At 36.5% G+C, this 12748-nt stretch overlaps 1 protein-coding gene and 2 pseudogenes across 2 annotated transcripts; 2 read left to right on the forward strand and 1 right to left on the reverse strand.

Annotated features, from left to right (window-relative positions):
• Positions 1-2800: 2800 nt before the first annotated feature.
• Positions 2801-4800, reverse strand: LOC125223770 (vestitone reductase-like; annotated as a pseudogene). Its single transcript, XR_016130495.1, has 4 exons — positions 4540-4800; positions 3461-3976; positions 3183-3378; positions 2801-3106 (listed from the first exon to the last, which is right to left on the reverse strand). The product of XR_016130495.1 is annotated as a vestitone reductase-like (transcript).
• A 1292-nt stretch (positions 4801-6092) lies between these two features.
• On the forward strand, positions 6093-8555 carry LOC148934345 (uncharacterized; annotated as a pseudogene).
• A 74-nt stretch (positions 8556-8629) lies between these two features.
• LOC148934346 (uncharacterized) lies at positions 8630-10627 on the forward strand. Its single transcript, XM_089062275.1, has 3 exons — positions 8630-8728; positions 8806-9412; positions 10530-10627. The coding sequence occupies exons 1-3, from the start codon at positions 8630-8632 to the stop codon at positions 10625-10627; spliced, it is 804 nt and encodes a 267-aa protein (XP_088918401.1).
• The last annotated feature ends 2121 nt before the right edge of the window (positions 10628-12748 follow it).

Here is a 12748-nt window from a genome sequence, read left to right on the forward strand (position 1 = left end):
TAAAATCAATATAAAAAATTGGACCACATATTCCACTAACTTTTTCAATCAACTATTCATTACATTTCTTAAAATCTGTGCCCATATCAAATATGACTTCTATTATGGTACGGAGGTAGTACTCCCTCAGCTCCCTCACTATGAAACGTCTCCATTACTATGAAACAGAGGGAGTATCAAATAAAAAAACGTGGCATATTTTGTGTCATGTGCTTATATTGTATAACGGATGACATTTGTAGTCCATTATGCAAATGCAGTAACATGCCTTTTGCAAGTGTTCAAATAAATTAATCATTTAAGTCTTGACATAAAAAAATACTACTACTACTATTAGTCGGCAAAGTGATGACAGAATTTATATTCAAATTTGTTGAAGAAATAGTAGTAGTGATTAGTAGTATGACAGAGTGAGAAGGGAATGAAATGGGTTTCCCTTTTGTTCTTGTTCTCTTTTAATTTTTCTAATCTCTTTGTGAGAGGAGATGAGTAGATGATAAAATATTGGATAATTTAATGCTTTATCCATAAATATTTAAATAATAAAATACTCCTAATACAGCTAGTATCTTCGATAAACTCATATTACTGCGTGTGGGGTTGCGCTCTAGACAATTGATCTACACCTTTTGAATTTTTTGATATATGCTTATGGATATTCCTTCGCCTGCGAGCCTACCCAATAGATTTTGCCAAGTGTAGTACAACTTTGTGATAAACCAAAGCCTTTATGTCTTCTATATGTATAAATCTTTTGAGTTTTGTATCACACCTTATAGATAATATAAATCTTAGTTATTCAACTTATTACTAGAGATTAAATTATTATAATTAGATTTTCTTATCATAAATATAGTATTGATACCTTGCATAATAATAGGCATTACAAATACATGTATCGCACTTGATTTGACATCGTGTGCCAGAGATAGCCCTATATTTCGCATTTTCGCAACGTTAATTATTTAATTACTTTTAAAAATCTTAAAGTAATATTATCATAACCTTTGAATTTTTGAAAAATTATAGTACACTCTAATTTTAATCAACCCACTAGTTAGTAGGAGTATTTTATAATCAGATTAAATAAATCACTGTGCATTGAAATTGAAGAAAAACAATGGAAAATAACTAAAAGTTAACAATAGAACAAATTGTCAGAAATTCAGAATGATACATAGATATTGGGGTATAGGATCTCAATTTTGAAATGCTCATTAATAGCAAGCTACTAGTTCAAAAATCATAACCATCACCTCAAATTTTTATTCAGAATTAAAAATGACACAAACTGGGCTCAAGAGCCCATCAAGCAATTTGTTGTAAATTTTGTTATAAAATTGTCAAATTATATAATAGGGGTTGTGATACAATACCATCTATCATGATTCATGAGAAACACTATTACTAGGTTTAAACATATAAACTTAGACGTGATACAATACCATCTATCATGATTCATGAGAAACACTATTACTAGGTTTAAACATATAAACTTAGACGTGACATATATGAGTCATGTTGAAATGCTTATAGCACCCTAATCCAAAATCAAGACTAAATTCTCCATCTTTAGATTTTAAAATAAGTGAATGAGATTAAATCTTACGAATCTCAATAAATACTCCCTCCGTCCCGCTTAAGATGACACGTTTTCCTTTTTAGTTTGTTTCCCGCTTAAGATGACACGTTTTCCTTTTTAGTTTGTCCCAACTAAGATGACACATTTCCTTTTTTGGTAACTTTCTCTCTCTAATTAATACACTCAACCACTTTTTTTCACTCCTATTAAAATATCCATCTATCTTCATCTCTCTACTTTAATACCTACACCCACCTTCTCTCTCCAATTAAACACTTTAACCAGTAACTCCTAAAATCTCGTGCCGGCTAAGCAATGTGTCATCTTAGCCGGGACGGAGGGAGTAGTAGACAAAATATCAACAAAAGGGTAATATCGTCATTATGTTATCATATGATAATTTTCGTGAATGTTTTTTTATATCAATATAGTGTATTACAAATATCAACAATATGACATAAGAATATCAACACTAGTACAAGAAAAAATATCAACACATATTTATTGAGATTTTTACATGATTTTATTGAGATTTTTACATGGTTTTATTGAGATTTTTTGATGTATTTGTTGATAAAAATCTGGTTATCAATATTTACGAAAATTAAAATAAAAAATATCAAATTTCATCATCCGAATGTCGTCGGAACATATGCAATTGAGATCTCATTGGAATCCTTATAAAATTATCTTTATTTTGATATATTTTTTGCGAAAAAATAATTTAAATCGAGAAAGTTACGCAAATTTAAAGTTTTAAGATGATTTTAATGAGAGAGAATTGACATTAATACTTTATTTATTAATTTTCTTAATTAAAAATATAATTTATGTGACATTATCTTCTAATCTAATTGCTAAGATTTAATCTTAATTTGAAATAGCTAATTAGTTAGCAATTGATCACTCCTCCCCTGACATATACTCCTATTTTCTAAATATAAAAATTAAATCGCCCGGTGCGAATATCGTAACCTTATTTTAGTCAAATATACATAATGCAGACAAAAAAAATCTGAAAATAACAATTGTTATACGGTTTTCAATTTGCAAATAGCGTATAACAATGTACTACTACGTGTTTACACTTGCAAGATCTACGAATAGTGAATATCGTGTAACAAAAGGTTACACTTACACTACTTTGTTATAAGTATGATTTTGCAAAAATAGTGCCTAACTATTAACCGATTTTGAAAAGAGAGGTGGCGTCGGCGCTGGTGCTGCTTCTCATCTTAAAAAAAATCTTCATTATTTTGTAACCTTAAATTTTTATACTAGTACTTACATCACGAACAACGTTTATTCCTCCCAATTTTTGCACGAGAAAACACACAATTAAACTTCAAATCAAGATGAAACCATAATCGAATTCATTCAAATACATCTACATAAGCCCTTTCTCTTTGCATGCTTTAATTGCGTCGTCAAACATTTCATCCAATCCATTCTCATACTTGAATCCCGTTTCCTCCAGCTTCTTACAGCCCCGACGATTTCACCGCCGTCACATCTTTCCACACACTGCACCCCCAAAAGTAAAAAATAAAAAATTAATGCCTAATCAATTTATTTTTTTTTAAAAAATAATTGAATTTACTCTGAAGAAGGCATCTGATAATGTGGATATTTAGCAGCAAGGAAATGAGAGAGCTCATCAATAGTGAACTGAGCCGCGGCAACAATATATCGCCCCTTCGCTTCCGGATACTCCAGCAGATGGATATGCGCCCGAGCGACATCATCCACGTGGACTAAACTCGCTTCTTTTAGGTGCTGGTAGTGTCCCTTGTCACCTACGTTATCAATTCCAATTCGAATTCAAGATTTGCTTGTTGCTCAAGTAATAAGAAAATACACAATTTTGAATTAGTGTACCATTAATCAAGGCCATGGAGATGTGAACAGTATCCGGCAAATTAGGGCAAATGAAAGGGCCAGTGATCCACGTCGGCAACACGGAGACGAGGTCCAAATCGAGCTCCGCCGCCAGATCGATTGCGGCTCTCTCCGCCACCGTCTTCGTCACGACGTAGGGCCCTCCGAAGGTGTTCAGGCTGCGGATGAGCTCCACGTCGGTCCACGAGTTTTCGTCGTTGGTGGCGGCGCTGAAGAGGGCGGCGGAGACGCTGGAGGTGTAGACGACGCGGCGGACCGATTTGGAGTCGGCGCAGGCGCGTAGGATGCCGTGTAGGGCGGTGGTGACGCGTTTGAGCTTCACCTCTTCGGTGTCTTTCTCGGCGAAGTCGAGCGGGTGGGCCATGTGGAACACGCCGTCGCATCCTTCGATGGCAGCCGCGAAGGTGTCCGGCTCGTCCAAGTCGGCGTTGAAGATCCGCAGCCGCTCGGACGCGCCGGGTAGATTCGTGAGGTAGCTAATGTCCCTCTTTTGGTCTATTAATAAAAAAAAGTTCAAAATCGAGGCTCGATTTTTTTCTCGAAGTAGACGAATATAGAGAAAAATAATATATTTACAAAATCTTTTTACTTTCGAGAAATGGTAACAGGTGTGTTAATATGAGAGACACATATTAACGTGTCACCTGAAAAACATAAACATTTGATTATGCAAGTTGTTAGAGATGCATATATTTAAAGACGCAAACTAGAATCCTTGGATCTAATGCACATGAACCCTTGGTCTATATGACGGAAGCAGAAATCATCACTGATAGAGGCTCTTTTATAAAAAAAACTATTCAAATTATGATCATATAATTTAGCTCATTAATAGAGGATTTTATATAAGAAGTTTCATGAAATTGATATTAATTAAAAAAATTATAAAAGAAAAATATAAAAAAATCAAGTTTATTAGAGGCTTAAGCCCCAAGACATTCATATGTGTATCCGCCACTGCTTGATCTATGTTTCTAACAGCTTACATGATCTCACTTATATTTTTTATTGACACGTTAGAAATATGCGTATCTCACAGAAGCGAGAAAAATAGGAACCTGGATGGAGTCTGACGGTGGCGTTGACGGAGTAGCCGTCTTCAAGTAGCCTCTTGATCGTCCATGATCCAAGAAAACCTGTTCCACCAGTCACACACACTCTCTTTTTGTTTACATTCGCCATCTTCTCTCTCTCATTCAAGTGGGAGCAATGGATGTATGTCTCTTTAAATAATGGTAAAGTGAAGAATATATGTATTTTTCTCTTGGACGTAAGCTCTAGCCGGCAGAAGATTTATGTCTTTATTTTCTCCCATTTCCATAGTTAGTCAAATGATAATGATCTAATGCAAATTACTCAACCAGTACAATAATTGATTAATTAGTATATGTTTGTATTTGAAATTCGTTAAATCATTATTATAGCTGCAACTTTATGCATAAAACTGCCAAATTACAAGTAGACAATACGTCCATGGATATAATTAATACGAGCATTTATATTTTAGTTCACTAACCAGACACTACAAAAAAGCGCGCATTTACCTAGCACTTATTTTCGAGCACCAATATGTGCTCGGAATTTACCTAGCATTTTCCGAGCACTTTCTGATAGTGCTCGGAATGTTGAAGAAATTATGCACCCTCGACCACATTTCGAGCATGGTCAACGTACTAGGAATGACTATTGCAACTTACGAGCACAAATTAACTTTGCTCGGACAAATTCCTAGCACAATGACTGTGCTCGGAAAAATTTTCTAGCACAATGACTATGCTCGAAGAATTGCTAGCATAATGACCGTGCTCGGCAAAAAATGCCTAGCACTATCACTGTGCTCGGAACATTCCTAGCACAATGACTGTGCTCGAAACATTCCTAGCACAAATTGATTGTGCTCGGAATATTTTCTAGCACTTGCAAGGTGCTCGGAATTAGGATATTATTTCCACACAGATCTGGATCTAACTCCTATCATTTAACTTCTTCCATTTTCTCTCCAACTCGATTTCTTCAATCTTTTCCTACATTGTTTCAATCTTACCTTGTTATTTCTTCAAACCAAAGTTGTCTCTTTGCCCGTTGCCACCTCGCCTCGTTATCTTTTATCTAAAAGTATAATTTATATTTTTTAGTTATTCTCTCTAACTTCATGTTAAATAATTAGAATATTATTATATCTGTTTTAATTTATATTAATTTTATGCTATAGGGATAGTAAAATGGATAGGTTACTTTAATTTATTAATTTAGTGACTAATATATAGTGGACTTACCCATGAAAATGATAGATTAGCTAACTATTCTATATCAAACTTCTCTAGACAAGAAACTTGAGAATTTTAATAATTTGAAATAATATTTTTATTCAAGTAATATTTTGATGATCAATATTATAATTTTTATTTGCTAATATTTTTTAAACTCTTTGTTAATTTATTGAAAGTATCATTTTATTTGTTTTGATTTCATACTACAGGATAGTGAAATGGATAAAATTCTGGGACGAGAGTGGATGTATGAGCGAAAGTATCCCACCGGAGAATTCAATTGTGATTTTATCGATGGGTTAGATGCGTTTATAAATTTTGCTGTGTCATTTCCCTCTAAAATGGATGGTTCAAAAATTAGATGTCCATGTGCAAAATGTGATAATAACAAATTTTTTTCTCCTGATACGGTGAAAGAGCACCTTGTGAGAAGGGGGTTTACCCCAGATTACTATGATTGGAGATTTCATTGCGATGTAGAAGCGTCGTCCAGTTCAACACCGGCTGAATCTATGCATTTCGATCCATCATCGGATCCATACCAGCATATGGTATACAATGCGTGGGGACAGACAGCCAGTCACGAGCCTCATCATTTCCAAGCGCAACATTCCGAACAATATGTCCTGCCTGCTTACATGCCGGAATCACCCACTAACGAGTCGCAGCAGTTCTATAATTTATTAGAAGCGTCTCAGGCTGATTTGTGGGCGGGTTGTGATTATTCTGAGTTGTCAACAAATGCTCGACTGATGACTATGAAGTCTGAACATCGAATGTCTCAGCGAGCTATTGACGAATTGTGCCAATTTATGGAGGAATGCTTGCCGAAACCAAATCGTATGCCTAGTAGCTTTTATAAGTGCAAGAAACAAATGCAGACCTTAGATATGCCGGTTCTCAAGATAGATTGTTGCAAGAGAGGGTGCATGATCTACTGGAGGGAAGACGAGAACCGAACTGAATGCAAAGTTTGTGGTCAGGCCAGATTTAAGGGTAATGGCACAAGTCCACTCAAACGGATGTACTATTTCCCTTTAGGCCCAAGGTTGAGGCGTTTGTATGCATCCGAAATTACCGCTCAATCCATGCGATGGCATGCAGAGCACATCCAGACTCCAGGAGAGATGTCTCATCCGGCAGATTCTGTAGCCTGGAAAACCTTCGACAAGATACATCCTTTCTTTGCTTCTGAATCAAGAAATGTCAGGTTAGCACTTAGTACTGATGGATTTCAACCATTTGGTCAGACCGGTTCGCAGTACTCATTATGGCCAGTGATTTTAACTCCATACAACTTGCCTCCAGTGATGTGCATGAAAGATCCATACATGTTTCTCACAGTGATTGTGCCCAGTCCGAAGAATCCCAAGCAGAATATTGATGTGTTTCTACAACCCCTGATCGCAGAGCTCAACGATTTATGGACAGAAGGAATCCCTGCATATGATATATCAAGAAAACAGAACTTTCAGCTACGCGCAGCGTTGATGTGGACTATCAGTGACTTCCCTGCGTATTCAATGTTGTCAGGGTGGAGCACATCTGGACACCGTGCGTGTCCATATTGTATGGAGGACTCGCAAGCTTTCTCCTTGAAGCATGGACGGAAAACCACTTGGTTTGATTGCCACAGGAGGTTTCTCAACAGAAATCATCGATTCTGCAGAGACAGAAAGAACTTTAGAAAGAACATAACCGAGCATTCTGGTCCTCCTCCATTCTTAAATGGAGAACAAATACTTGATCATCTGGAACAATTTGAATTCAAGAGAGTATTTGATGAAGATGCGGAAATAAACTCTGAGTTGAGCAAGATTTTTGGGTGGAATAAACGAAGCATATTTTGGGATCTTCCGTATTGGAAAACAAATGTGATTCGCCACAATTTGGATGTCATGCACATAGAGAAGAATATTTTTGATAATATTTTCAATACCATTATGAATGTAGAAGGCAAGACAAAAGACAATGCTAATGCAAGAAGGGATTTGGAATTGCTTGGTATACGACCCGAGCTTTGGCCACGTGGTGGAAAATATCATAAGGCTGATTACACGCTTGACAAAGAAAGTATGGAATTATTGCTCAAGTGGCTACACAGTTTGAAATTTCCGGATGGTTATGTTTCCAATCTATCAAGGTGCATTGATATGAAGAAACATAAGTTGTTCGGCATGAAAAGCCACGACTGTCATGTGTTTATGCAATGATTATTACCAATCGGACTCCGTGAGTTACTTCCACACAGAGTATGGGAACCTTTGACCGAGTTGAGCAATTTCTTCAGAGATCTTACGGCTACGGTGATAAGGGAAATTGATATGACAAAGTATAATGAGTCGATTGCAGTTACTTTGTGCAAGCTTGAGATGATATTTCCCCCGTCTTTCTTTGACTCCATGGAGCATCTTCCAATCCACTTACCATATGAGGCGTTAATCGCAGGTCCGGTGCATTTTCGATGGATGTATCCATTTGAGCGGTACATGCGCAAGTTGAAGTTAAATGTCAAGAACAAAGCTGCAGTTGAAGCATCTATATGTAATGCCTATTTGACTGAGGAAGCATCACATTTCTGCACTTATTACTTCGAGTCACATGTCCGTTGCCGAGGTAGAGATGTTCCTCGTAATGATGATGGCGGAGGTTCTATCCACCCCAAAGATATGCTTCCAATTTTCACATATGATACGAGATGTGTTGGGAATGGACGAACACGATTCTTGTCAGAAGTGGAATACAAAGCGGCACAAACTTACATATTAGTTAATACTCAGGAAGCAAAGGAATTCGAGCTGTAAGTTTGATTTCCTCAATACTCATTTATTTAACTAACTAAATGTTATTTAACAATTGTTTTTTTTTATAAAACAGTATGTTCATTGCACAATTGCGTGGGTGGCATCCGGGAATAACACCTCCTCAGATAGAGCAACAATTAGAAGATCATTATGCATCATGGTTCAAAGAATATGTAAGTTTTCTATATTTTTTCTTTGTACATTATTTGTCGAAAAATATACTTATTCACTAATTGTGTTTGGCAAACAGGGCCGTAATAACTTGCCTCGTGATAGTCATCTATACTATCTGTCGCAAGGACCATTAACTGAGGTTACAAGTTACAATGTTTGTTTTGTCAATGGATATAAATTTCACACAGATTCCTATGGAAAGAGTAAATCTACAGTCAATAGTGGGGTATGCATCAGAGGGTCGAATTACAGCTATGATGAAGATGACTTCTACGGCATTTTGAAAGAAATTGTGGAAGTGGAATATCGGGCATTACCAATAAAGAAAGTTGTATTGTTCAATTGTGTATGGTATAATCCGGCTCCAGCTCCACGCGGTGGTACAATTGTTCATCCAAAGTACAAAATTGTTGAAGTGGATATTCAGAAGGAGTACCCAAAATACGATCCCTTCGTCTTAGCCAAACAAGCATCACAAGTTTATTTTGTACCTTTTCCGAGCAAGAAAAGAGACAAGGCGAACTGGCGGGCAGTATTCAAAGTTCGAGCAAAGAAATTTTATGCTAGTTATGCCACCACAAAAGAGAAAAATGAAGATGCTGCTTTTCAACAAGATGAAGTAGAAGTTCATGAAATTTCTGATGATGTTCAACTCATAGACCCTCCACGATGTGATCCCAGTGGTGCAATGATTTCAATTTTGAGAGAAATTGCCGACAATGATCAAGAAGAAGATGAAGAAGAAGATGAAGAAGAATATGAAGATGAAGATGAAGATGACGGAGACGAAGAAGATGAGGATGAGGAAGAAAATGAAGACATTGATGAAACGGTAAACAAAGATTTAAGTGTAGAATGACTTAAGTGTTATTTACAAACTCGTTAGTCATAATTAATTCATTTATAACCAAATGTGGTAATAATTATTGACTAAAATTATGATTGACTAAATTATGTGATAATTATTGACTAAATTATTGTTTGACTAAATTATTGCTTAATTAGCGGATGAGATGGTGATCCTCATTTATTAATTAGGGCTACTAAACCAAAACACTTCACACTTACAGTGATCTCGCCGCTCTCTCTCACCGATCTCGCCGGTCTCGCCGACGCCGCTCTCTCTCACTGATCTCGCCGGTCTCGCCGCTCTCTCTCACCGATCTCGCCGCTCTCTCTCACCGATCTCGCCGGTCTCGCCGCTCTCTCTCACCGATCTCGCCGGTCTCGCCGCTCTCGCCGCTCTCTCTCACCGGTCTCGCCGCTCTCCCTCACCGCTCGCACACATCTTCCATTCTCACACCTGCAGGTTAGTGAATTTGGTCGATTCCATGTTAAACTGTAATTATTGCTGTGGTTTTTGTGAATTTGGTCGATTCCGTGTGTGAAACTATAATTATTTAGTCGATTCCTTTCAAAGCATAGAGTTTCGATGTTGAAGCATAGAGTTCAATTTTATTCACGAGCTTGTTGTAATGTAGCTTCAATTGACTCATCACTCTTTGTAATTATTTGGTACTCTCTCTCTCCCCCTCGCTTTCAGTTGGATTTACGCTGTTTTCTCGCTGTTTGTGGCTATCAATCTGCGTTGGTTGTTGCGTTGGCATTGACTCGAGGTTCAATTTGAATGATTTTGCATCACTGAGAAACTAGTAGAAACCGCATCGGATTTCGTTTATTCTGTACTGCTACTTGCTGCGATTTGGTTGAATTTGGAGATTGTGTTGTTGATTTGTTGTTTTATTGTGTTTATGTGTTTGTTTATGGATAATGAGCTGCATGCGTACTTCATTTTTGCAGATCTAGCTAGTTCATGCATGAGTTATGCATTTTGGTTAAACATAAGTGAATCTTCACTGGTGAACCTTTCTGCAATCAAAACTTGCTATTGCTGCTGATTGATGCCATCTTCTGCATGAATTTTTTTCTGATTTTGATGCTAAGTTTGTGTCAAATCCTCCGTGCAATGAACATACTCTATTGGTATAGTTTATTGATCGATTCTCGGATTTTCTGTATCTTTATCTCTGCGGGTCTCCAAATTCTAGGTTAATTGGGAAATTGGGGAAAAACTAGTAATTCGGATGAAATGTTAGGTACATATTAGGTTTTAGTTTTCCTCTGATGCTTTTGGAGAGGGAATGAATTTACTTGATCTTGTAAATTTTACCATCATTTTTGCTGATAAATTAGTTTTTCTAACCTCATCAGTAAAGGGCTGGGTAATTAACGCATCTGCTAAACGAGATGGTTGCTAGTATTTAACACGATTGAGGATTGACTAGTTAAGAGCTACTATGGGCTAGATATGGTTACTTAGAATTTAGAAATGATCATCGCCCAGCTCATGTAATATGGAATTCTCAGCTAATAAATTAGGCAGCCTGGCTTCTGTAAGTAATTTTTTGGTTATCTGTAAGCTAATTTCTTGAAATTCATCATTCTAGCTTGTTTTCTTTTCATGAATGTGGATTGTTTTGAGTTAATTTTTGTGATTTTGTCCCACTTGACTGAACTATTCTGGTTGGACGCATAGAATGCATCTGGTGGAATGCATGGAGGTGCAGTTGGGGCTGTTGCTGAGAGGGTTGCCATTGCTTGTGCTAGAACAGTAGTTGGAGACGACAAAGATCTCTTCCTTGGAGAACTTGGCCTCTCATATCTCTCTGCTGCTCCACATAATGTGAGTTCTCAAGGATATAAACACGGATGCTAATTAAGTAAATTCTATACCGTCTCTGCAGAGATTTAAAATTTCTGCTGAAAATTAAAATATGATTTCTGCAAAGGATAAAAAATCAATTTTCATATTTGGTGTGCTCTTCATTATGGATTCTAGAGGGATTTTGTGATAATATTGTGGATTATAATGGCATTCATAGTGTTTTTGCTTTGATCTCTTTCTCAGTGTTTGTCTGTTTGATGTCTGTGTGATAATATTCTAGAGGGATTTTGTGATAATATTTACTTTTCAGATTCTTGCTTTATGTGATAAAATTGCTCTACTGTTCATACCGTTGCCATTCCAAAGAGCTAACTGAGTTTCATTTTCTGATATCATTTCCCTTGACTGTTCATTTCTCCTTATATAATTCAGTTTTATGTCTTGTTTGCAGACAACAAAGAGCTAGGCCCATAATTATTGATCGTGGACTGCATCTCTCAAAGAAATCTGGTGTTTTCAGGGCCAAAGAAATCCGGTGTTTTCAGATTATTCACTGGTATTCTGGAAATCTCTTAGACTTAATGTACTAATTTTCCCACTTCATATATATAAGCACAAGTCTAATAACTTACATAAATGTCAAAAAGCATAGTTATTTCTTCTGAAAGACAATGAGATACATGCTCCTTTCTGCATTGTCATCATGATTTTTTTGAAGCTTGATGTAATGTAGCTTCACTTGACACATCACTTTACTGTCTTTGTGAATTTTTTCTATGTTACATTTTTTAGCTTGTGTGAAACTGTAGTTATTGCTGTGGTTTTTGTGAATTTGGTCGATTCCGTGTGAAATGTAGTTATTGCTGTGGTTTTTGATCTATGTCATGAGGTATTGAGGTTGTGTGTTTTTGGTGGGATTTTGCTGCATTGTCTGATGTGTCAATTCCTTTTCCTTGCCTAGAGGCAGCCTGCAATACAATAAAACATACTCATTTATAGGTAAATGGATGACTGGGGAATCAGATCATCATATAATACAGCCAAGTGCCAACAGATGCATAATAACTTTTTCCTAACAAGCATGTGTTGAGTATGTACTAATGAGTGCATAGTAGATAGTAGTGAAAATAAATAGTGTACTATAGAGTAGTGCAAGCAACTGCACAAGTTTGATAAAAAAAATAGAGCTTTGTTTGAGCTCACTCACTTGATATCCATATATGTACTCACTCACCTTTCAAAGCAAAATCCAATAGATAAAATATCAACATTTCTGGTATTATGAATTTGTTTGAGCTCTAAGTTTCAGTTATTTTGCACAATGGGATTATCAGATAGTAGCTTCAGCTTCAAT

The sequence above is a fragment of the Salvia hispanica genome, chromosome 1, assembly GCF_029641045.1.
Source record: "Salvia hispanica isolate PSC_SH4W2 chromosome 1, Shi_PSC_v1, whole genome shotgun sequence".
NCBI classification, from domain to species: domain Eukaryota; kingdom Viridiplantae; phylum Streptophyta; class Magnoliopsida; order Lamiales; family Lamiaceae; genus Salvia; species Salvia hispanica.